General features: G+C 45.4%; 1 protein-coding gene across 1 annotated transcript; it reads right to left on the bottom strand.

Annotated features, from left to right (window-relative positions):
* Positions 1-3,001, bottom strand: LOC149469356 (uncharacterized). Its single transcript, XM_089669375.1, has 3 exons — positions 2,981-3,001; positions 2,790-2,931; positions 1-1,335 (listed from the first exon to the last, which is right to left on the bottom strand). Exons 1-3 carry the CDS (start codon positions 2,999-3,001, stop codon positions 260-262), a joined length of 1,239 nt encoding a protein of 412 aa, XP_089525501.1. The 3' UTR covers positions 1-259.
* Positions 3,002-10,245: the final 7,244 nt, after the last annotated feature.

Here is a 10,245-nt window from a genome sequence, read left to right as displayed (position 1 = left end):
TATGAACTGTTTCTTGCATGATGAAGGTCAGCCATGGAGTATATCTGAGGTGTATATCAGGGTGTGCTTCTTCTCCACATGAGAGCTGGGATGTCCAGCAACATTCATCTAGAAGACATTTCCCGCACTCAAGGCATTAATACACCTCCAGGGCTGTGTGGGACCCCTGATGTACAGGAGGACAGGATGTGGCTTTTCCTTATGTGAGACCATTGATGCATGAAATAGATCTGCTTGTTTTACAAGACATTTCCAGCACTCAGAACAGAGAAGTGACTTCTTCCCCTCTGTGCAATCTCTGATGTCTGTAAAGACTGGACTTTTGTGTAAAACTTTTCCCACACTCAGTACAGGAATACAACTTCTCCCCTGTGTGAAATCTCTGATGTCTGTGAAGATTGGACTTATCTGAAAAAAATTTCCCGCACTCAGGACAGGAAAATGGCTTCTCCTTCGTGTGAGATCTCTGATGTTTGTGTAGACTGGACTTCTCTGAAAAACATTTCCCGCACTCGGAACAGGAATTAGGCTTCTCCCCCGTGTGAGTTCTCTGATGTGTGTAAAGATGGGACTTCTCTGAAAAACATTTCCCGCACTTGGAACAGAAATATGGCTTTTCCCCCGTGTGAGATCTCTGATGTGTGTGAAGATTGGACTTCTCTGAAAAACATTTCCCACACTCAGGACAAGAATACGGCTTCTCCCCCGTGTGAGATCTCTGATGTTTATGAAGAGTGGACTTCTCTGAAAAACATTTCCCGCACTCAGGACAAGAATACGGCTTCTCCCCCGTGTGAGATCTCTGATGTTTATGAAGAATGGACTTCTCTGAAAAACATTTCCCGCACTCAGGACAGGTATATGGCTTCTCCCCTGTGTGAGATCTCTGATGTTTATGAAGAGTGGACTTCCTTGAAAAACATTTCCCGCACTCAGGACAGGAATATGGCTTCTCCCCCCTGTGAGATCTCTGATGTCTGTAAAGATTGCACATCCTTGAAAAACATTTGACGCACTCAGGACAGGAATACGGCTTCTCCCCCATGTGAGATCTTTTATGCACATTAAGCTCTGATTTACGCCAGAAACCCTTCCCGCACTCAGTACAGGAGAAGCTCTTCCCTGTTGGAAGGCCGGCCCGGTCCCGCACAGTCTGAGGTTCCTCAGGATACGAGGAATCCGATGGTCCATCTACAGTGGGTGGTGCCGGATGGACATTGGAGGGAGTTGGGTTTTCTCCTGGACTATACTGTGTGATGTCCTCATCTTCTACTTTCCAGTCTGGAGACAAAGTGAGACAATCCTCGGAGGTTTTCCTCATCTCCCGGCCATGGACTAAAATACAAAGACAAAGAGGATTACTAGACAGGAGCTGATTGGTTCCCCCAAACCAGGACTCCACCCACATCAGGCAGCTTGGTCTCTGAGGAGCTTACAATTCCACCCTCAAGGGAACTAGGAAATGGCTCCTCTGATCTCCTACCAGGTCATTTCTTTATTCATGGACCTTAGTCAGAGAGTGAGGAAACAACCAGAACTGTTTTTTATAGGAGGGACAGTGATGAGGGGATTATAGGACGAGGGTCCCCACCCCCTCTATCACTCATCGCCATCTTCCCAACACAAGAAGTACTGCACTTCCTTATTTAGTCCATGATTTAGTCATGAAGAACAGCAGGGCTGAGCCCCACCAGAGGTCAGAGAGTGAGGATGGGGGGAGAACAACCAAGATGAAGACTGGACTGATCCTGAAGACCACCATCATTGGGGTATTGACTCCTCCCTCATTATCACTTTCTGTTTAAGGGTCCAAAGTTGGAGGATGTTATCACATTATTATCACCATGTAAAAGTCTGTGCTCCAATCACATCATCCGATATAAAATGTCCAGCTGGGAGGAAATGGGTGTAACAAAAGAGAATCCATATTATGTGTATATATAGCAGTGGGGGGAGAGCAGAAGTCAGGAGTATGTAATGTACAACATAGAGTATATAGTGCAGGGGTCAGGAGTATGTAATGTACAACAGAGTATATAGTGCAGGGGTCAGGAGTATGTAATGTACAACATAGAGTATATAGTGCAGGGGTCAGGAGTATGTAATGTACAACATAGAGTATATAGTGCAGGGGTCAGGAGTATGTAATGTACAACAGAGTATATAGTGCAGGGGTCAGGAGGATGTAATGTACAACATAGAGTATATAGTGCAGGGGTCAGGAGGATGTAATGTACAACATAAATTATACAGTGTAGGGGTCAGGACTCATAATATTGGTATTCAGTAATCAGTGGAACATTAAATGTTTCCTGTAGACAAGTTGCAGAGATCCCACACCACTGCCTCCCATCTCCTGAGACTGCACTCAGTGACTTGGGACTGAGACACTACAGACATATCCCTCCACCCGGCACAGCCAGCAGACCACAGAGCAAGGAACCCTGGGAGAATTGTTCTGTCAGAGATCTTACTAGACCCGGGCATGGCACAGAATACCCAAGACACACACCCCAGGTGCCTAGGTCTAGTAAAACCTATGGTGAACATCCACATTTTTCTGCCAGCTGAACCCCAGAACCTCCATAAATCCAGTCTAGATACATAAATTGTGTCTGCAGCACAGAGAAGGAAGATTATCCGAGAGAAATCCAGGAATACAGGACGGGGAACACAGCTCAGGAAAGTGACCAGGGGATTACAGGCTGATATCACCCAGTCCCCGCCCTACTCTGGACCAATCAGTGAGCAGTATGGGTGGAGGAATGGATTTAGTGTTCATGACCCACCTGTGCTGATCTCTGTAGGAGTGTCCTCCTCTATAAATGTCCCCGTTATTCCATCCTCCTCCATAGACTGCTGATCATCCCTCACATACGCCTCTTCTTCTTCTGCTTTCACCTCAAATTCTATATCGATTGGATCTCCACTCTAAATCAAGGAAATGAGAGAAAATATCATCTGTAAAATATAAGGTCACATAAAAATATCCACACATCATCTTTACAAGTCCATGTTCTAGATGTTCCATCCCACCAACCTTGTAATAGTGAGGGATGGTGTGATCTTCCTGTGTGGAATCCCGGGAATACAGAGGACGGGGACATCTCTCTGGTGGGTTCCTGGTATTAGGTGGCTCCATCATATCCTTGTGTCCTTCTGAAAACTCCTCCATCACTCCATACTCCTCATCCTCCTCTTTATACTCTTCTTTACCATCAATATTATCATCCCCGAGGATTCCACTCTGAAAGATATAATAAAACATTCATTGTAACAAACATGCTGTGTATAAATCACAACTACCAATAATTGTCATCATCTACCTGATGGTGGTGAGGGATGGTGTGACCTTCCTGTGTGGAATCCCGGGAATACAGAGGACGGGGACATCTCTCTGGTGGGTTCCTGGTATTAGGTGGCTCCATCATATCCTTGTGTCCTTCTGAAAACTCCTCCATCACTCCATACTCCTCATCCTCCTCTTTATACTCTTCTTTAACATCAATATTCTCATCCCCGAGGATTCCACTCTGAAAGATATAATAAAACATTCATTGTAACAAACATGCTGTGTATAAATCACAACTACCAATAATTGTCATCATCTACCTGATGATGGTGAGGGATGGTGTGACCTTCCTGTGTGGAATCCCGGGAATACAGAGGACGGGGACATCTCTCTGGTGGGTTCCCATGACTGGATCCATCTGTAGGAAACACACACACTGACTGAATCCATTGTTTCTATGTGTTTATCAGATGATGGGGGATCTAGGTGGATCCTCCGTACTGCTCTCTCCTTTACAATAAAGTCTCCTCTTACCCGGTGATGTGAGGGGCGGCTGATTGTCCATCATGACGTCCTTGTAGAGATCCTTGTGTCCTTCTAAATATTGATGTGTATCATCAACATGTGTGTATCATCTGCTGGAGATAAGACGTCACACTGACTATGGAGGAAGAGGACAGACATGACGGGAGGTTACTGGGTGTAAATAGAACATAACATCCTATTACCTCCTCTGCTGCTACTTCCACACACAAGGCACAGCCTGTTTCCATATGACTTCTTGTCTGTTCCTGAAATCACTTCCTGTCCGTATTCTATAGAGAAGTCCTGTCTGGTTAGTAGAAATGATATCATCATCTTGTGGAGTTCAGAGGAACTGCAGCCCCGAGAAATGTCCCCTAATAACCATTCCTGCATTGTATCTACCTTACAGAGATATCAGAGAAGTGCCAAAATAACTAAAAAAAAGTAAGAAACAATAAACCTAACTCTTATGCAACCAACTGTTTAAAAAATTTATTTTACTACAGATAGAAAAGTCTTAAAGACACAGAACACAAGATAATAAAAACAAAGGAATACATAATAAAACAGAGACCTCCAAAATCAGACACACTACCCAGAATGTCCAATCCTCCATATCAGAGAGAGAGACAAACTACCCAGAATGTCCCATCCTTCATATCAGAGGGAGACAGACTACCCAGAATGTCTCATCCTTCATATCAGAGAGAGACAGACTACCCAGAATGTCCCGTCCTTCATATCAGAGAGAGAGACAAACTACCCAGAATGTCCCGTCCTTCATATCAGAGAGAGACAGACTACCCAGAATGTCCCATCCTTCATATCAGAGAGAGACAGACTACCCAGAATGTCCCATCCTTCATATCAGAGAGAGACAGACTACCCAGAATGTCCCGTCCTTCATATCAGAGAAAGAGACAAACTACCCAGAATGTCCCGTCCTTCATATCAGAGAGAGACAGACTACCCAGAATGTCCCGTCCTTCATATCAGAGAGAGACAGTCTACCCAGAATGTCTCATCCTTCATATCAGAGAATGAGACAGACTACCCAGAATATCCCATTGTTTCTATCAGAGAGGGACAGACTACTCAGAATGTCCCATCCTCCATATCAGACAGCCAGCCAGCTCTTGAAAGCTGGTAGGAAAGAACCCTAAGAGTACCTAAGGGTTTGACTAGAAGTGGAAAAAGTTCCAAGACACCTCCACAGGGGTAAGCAGAGAGAAGAAATATGGCACAACCTATATGGTGCACAAAACACCAGCAGGTCATAAGGATGCACAGGGACCCATGTGCCTAAACACCCACCGCTGCCTCCAAGCAAAACTGCCGACATCTAATCATGGACCATGGTCCAACAAAGCATCCTCAGCTGAGGAGGGGGGAAGGGGGAAGGGATCCTAGATTGTCTACCTGATTAGGAACAGGAGCAAGGGAAGGAGTCTGGAGGAACTGCACATCGGTCATCAAATGAGAACTTATCCTCCAGTGACCGGGTCCCACAAAGGTCTCCAGGCAGACTCCCTACCTGCTGGGGGAACTATCAGCAGGACCCCAGCATGATCTTCTTGCTGACAATGTGGAGAGCACAGGGCCATCCAGCAATTAAATCTTCCTGCCAGGTGGGAAATCAACAGCTTTCAGGTACTGAATCAGAAGAGAAGCAGACGGCAAATTCTTATCTCCAAGGAGGACAGCATAGTCAAATGTAACACTCTCAGTGCAGTACAGCATAGGGACCTGGCCACTAGACCTGCCACAGGGAAAACTCCCAGACCATTCCATAGGGGAAGACTCTCCAACACGTGAGGGATTTCCAGTGGAGCTCAGGTCAGAATACCAAGTCATTGAGGGGATGCTTGATGAGACAGGAACTGTTTTCAGGAAACAGATTGGAGCCCCAGACAAGGGGACACCCCTGCAAGTGAAGACTTTCATGGTGAAGGGAATAAACTGCCCCTTTCAGACAAAAAGGCAGACAGGTATTATCTGGAAGTACTTGGTCTAGAGAGACCATTTTTCATGTTTTGCCCCATGTTCAGGCTCCCAGGCATGAGGGGTTGATGACAAGGACTGAGTTACAATTGAAAAAGGGATACTAAATTATGAGTGTAATCCATTGGCACCCTACACACCCTGAAAGATGAGGGAGGGAGATTGATCCTGACTTATAAGGGGAGGAATTAAAACCCTAAAGCACAGGTGTCAAACTGGTGACCCTCCAACTGTTACCAAACATCAATTCCCATGAGACATTGCAAGATTGACAGTTACAAGCATGACTCTCAAAGGCAGAGGCATGATGGGACTTGTAGTTTTGTAACAGCTGGAGGGCCACCAGTTTGACACCCCTGGAAATGAGCAACCTTGCCCAACAGTGACCTTTAAAATGCCCAAGGCCTGGAACAAGAGGCTGATTCTCCAGTTGTCGGGTAGTACATCTATAAGGTTTGAAACAACCCGGTATATCTGCGTCCACTTCAGGAGACCTGCACTGACCCCAACCAGAGATAGACTGTTGGAATTCTCAGAGACAGTGACAAGGTCAACATGGCCAGCATGAATAGAGGTTTTAGGCCAATCACAGACATAATCTGCAGGGGACCATTTAGAGCCTTTGAGGGCAGAGTGCACCAATATCTGAGCACAAACAGCCAGAAAGCTCAAAGTGGAGACTGAGGTCCCTGCGGACATGGGATACCTTGGCCACACACGAGAGAGCTTTGGTAGACTGCAATAAAGATGATCCAGTGACAATAGGGGTCCAAGGTTCTGAATTACAGGTGTCAATTCCTTCTGGGAAGGAAGCACTCTATGACTATAAGCCGTGTTCATCCTTGGCAGTGGGACAGTTCTGGCTGTCTTAGTGAAGACATGTTGTGTTTGTACAGTGGTAATTCAACTAGGCCCAATGTGAGGCAATGTTTTAAGTCTCATAAACCCAGGCAGCTTGGGCTGAGGGTTTCAGGTGGCCGGGGGTGACCAGGTAAGTGTAGGCATGGAGATCCATGTGATGCTTCGAGAGCAACGGCAGAATGATACTTTCTCCAAGTTGAATAGAGAGAAAGAGAAGTCGGAGCTCCACCCAGTGAATGCCATCAGCACTCAATTCCTCGGCCTTAACTCTTACCCTGTTAAAAAGTGGTGGGAAATGTAAAATGGTGGCCATCAATGAGTTAGCTCCCAATGCTTCACCTCAACTGGCTCTGCTCACTAAGTGAGTCTTCAAAGACAGGGTCACACCTGTGACCACAGGACAGCTCTGGACCCAAATGTACTCCTCAGCTAACACAGTACACCCTGGCCTGGAGAGCACCACAATGAAAAGCCCAGTGCCCAAAGGTTACATTCCAGGCTAGTCTTACATGTACAGTCCAGGAGGGTCCAGCTTCAAAAGCTGAGAAACACTGATCAGGATAGCTGATTGAGATCATCTGAGTTCACCAAAGAACCTTGATAGATTGATATCACCAAGAAACCTTGATAGATTGATGTCACCAAGAAACCTTGATTGATTGAAGTCACCAAGGAACCTTGATTAAGGTCAGCAAGAAAACTTAATTGAGGTCACCAAGAAACCTTGATTTATTGATGTCACCAAGGAACCTTTATTGAGGTCACCAAGAAAACCTTGATTGATGTCACCAAGAAACCTTGATTGATGTTACCAAGGAGCCTAGAGTGAGGTCACCAAGGAACCTTGATTTGTGTAACCAAGAAAACGTGATTGATGTCACCAAGGAACCTTGATTGGTGTTACCAAGAAAACCTGATTGATTGATGTCACCAAGGAACTTTGATTAAGGTCAGCAAGAAATCTTAATTGAGGCCACCAAGGAACCTTGATTGATTGATGTCACCAAGAAACCTTGATTGATTGATGTCACCAAGGAAACTTGATTGAGGTCACCATAGAACCTTGATTGGTGTCATCAATAAAACTTAATTGATTGAGGTCACCAAGGAACCTTGATTGATGTCACCAAAGAATCTTGATTGATTGATGGCACCAAGGATCCTTGATTGGTTGAAGCCACCAAGGAACCTTGAGTGACTGATGTCATCAAGGTACCTTGATTGATGTAACCAAGAAACCTTGATTGATTGATTGATTGATGTCACCAAGGAAACTTGATTGAGGTCACCAAGGAACCTTGATTGATGTCACCAAGAAACCTTGATTGAGCTCACCAAGGAACCTCGATTGCTGTCATCAAGAAAGAAAACTCCATTAGTGTAGCATCACTGATGTAACCAAGAAGAAAATTACACAAAGTTAGAAAGCTAGCAAAAAAATAAGTAGACTTTTTTATTCAGAGCTGAAGCATCCAACCACTTAAGATAATAGCAAAAAACAGAAGCTTGCTGGGAGCAGAAGGGGTTACACAAGGACTGGCTTATAGGTTTTCTGTTTGCTCGTGTCCAATACTATTGTAACTCAGTTCCCAGGCATTTTGGTGCAAGCCCTGCAGCCCATTGAAGACACTGGGACTTTTGGAGACATCAAGCCATGAACAACATCATGGACTCTTGCCTCATAGAGGTATGCCTGGGCAGCCACACTACTATAGTTATAGCTAGGGGAAAGATGTTGTTCATATTGAACTGTACACTGCAACCCATTCAGTGAAAGATCCTGGTCTGAAGGTATTCCAAGGGGTGAATAATGTTGGTTCTGGTGCATCTAAAGAACACGGGTGTGTATCGCACTGTGGGTTATAAAGTAACATTGTTATAAAAGGGTTAACTCGGCAAGACCAGGAGAAGAGTGTAGTTGCTATGGGCAACCAAGTGAAGGAACAAGCTACAAGCAACCAATTGTTAGGTGTTGTACCTGGCGAGGTGACATGTCCTCTGGTAGTGAGGGGGTCATTGCCTGGCTCCCTCTCTAGCGGTCGGCATCCAACTAAAACAAGATCCAAACCCACATTACAGAGATCTATGACCTGGTCATGAGGTACGAGAAGGAAGGAGCATGCATGAGGTCCATACTAGGTGCATGGTGGGACTCCATTCTGTTACTGGGAGTGAGGTAACAGAGGTACACTGGACTGGTGGAGTGGGCACAGGCTCAGCACGTCCCTCCTATTGCAACATACAAGATACAGCATGTAGTGTCATGAGACAAGTCACTTTTCAGAGGAACTCTGTGCTTTAATTACCGCACTCAGTGAAGGTTCATCTCCAAGTCGGGGAACTGCCTTAGTGTTTGACTTTTCACATGACTGCAATCTCCACCTGGTCTCCGGACATCGATGAGCATGCTCCACCCGAAAGCGAGCAGGGCAAAGATGATCCTGCCCATAGGTGGCAGTATAACCTGCCTCCTGTGTCCCACAATGGACAAGAAAGGAAAATACCTTAGTAGCTTAGAAGAAATCTAGAGCCCCTGTCAGACTTTTATCCCTGTCTGCTCCTTCTTGTAGGGTTCCCCTGACTTCCTGATTGGTAAATTGTTGTCAGGAGGACAGGAAGTGTAGGAAAATTTCTCAAAGGAGCCCCAGATAGTAAAAACCTGCCAGGAGTTCTAATCCTTCACCACTCCATCCAAAATTAATGTTTTGGGCTCAACTTGTAAATTAAATCTGCTTGGCCCAGCCTACCTCTATGGTTACACCCTGAGTAGTAACCTGGCCACATCCCTGGACACCCCACCCCCCCACACACACACCCATTCACCAGGATACAAATCATTGTCATGTATTGTGTGCTAGAAGGAACAGACACCTTTGACTGTGGACGGAGGTCTGATCTGACCCCATTTAATAAACACAACACAACTGACTCCATGTAACTCTTCTGTTCAGTCAATATCATTGATATATCTTGTCTTATATAATAAAGATTGTTTATTTGTGCCGGTGACTTTGTGCTGGGATAGCCTTGGTACTGTTGAAAAGCTAAGCGGTTTTATAATGGGGATAGCTGGATCTGTGAGGTGCATTCATAGGCTTGCTGAGCAGATGTTTATACAAGATGGCTGCCGGGCCCCTCATCCAGGAAGATGTCCCTGTGGTGGGTAAATATTTTCTTATCTTCCAGGATTGTCCTCAGACACTCACTCATTACTCTTCTGGCCCCAGATAATATTAACAACAGAAAAATGACCCAAAATTCACCATAGAGAGCTTTCGCCTTTCTTATTGTACAAAAAAAATCAACAGGTTGAGTAGTTTGAGTCCCCCTAGAAGTCCACTTCCCCCTCGTACAGGCTCATCAGAATGGGACAACTTTCCGGTCACAAGGACAATGCAGACGGTGTCACCCGCACTCAGCTGTAGAAAAATATTGAAGACCCCAAGTGAGCTGGTGGTGTTCTTGTTTTCTATGAGGGGCTCCTTCTCCAGGCCTTCTGGTTGGTAGCCCTCAGAGTCCACCCTGGCAATGCCCAAGTTGGATTTGGAGAGCACAGCTTCAATCTT

This window comes from Staurois parvus, unplaced genomic scaffold, assembly GCF_062004578.1.
Source record: "Staurois parvus isolate SC_StPar_1 unplaced genomic scaffold, SC_StPar_1.0 ptg000073l, whole genome shotgun sequence".
Classification (NCBI taxonomy): domain Eukaryota; kingdom Metazoa; phylum Chordata; class Amphibia; order Anura; family Ranidae; genus Staurois; species Staurois parvus.
The sequence above is the reverse complement of the archived record's forward strand: the minus strand, read 5'-3'. Positions and strand labels throughout refer to the sequence as shown.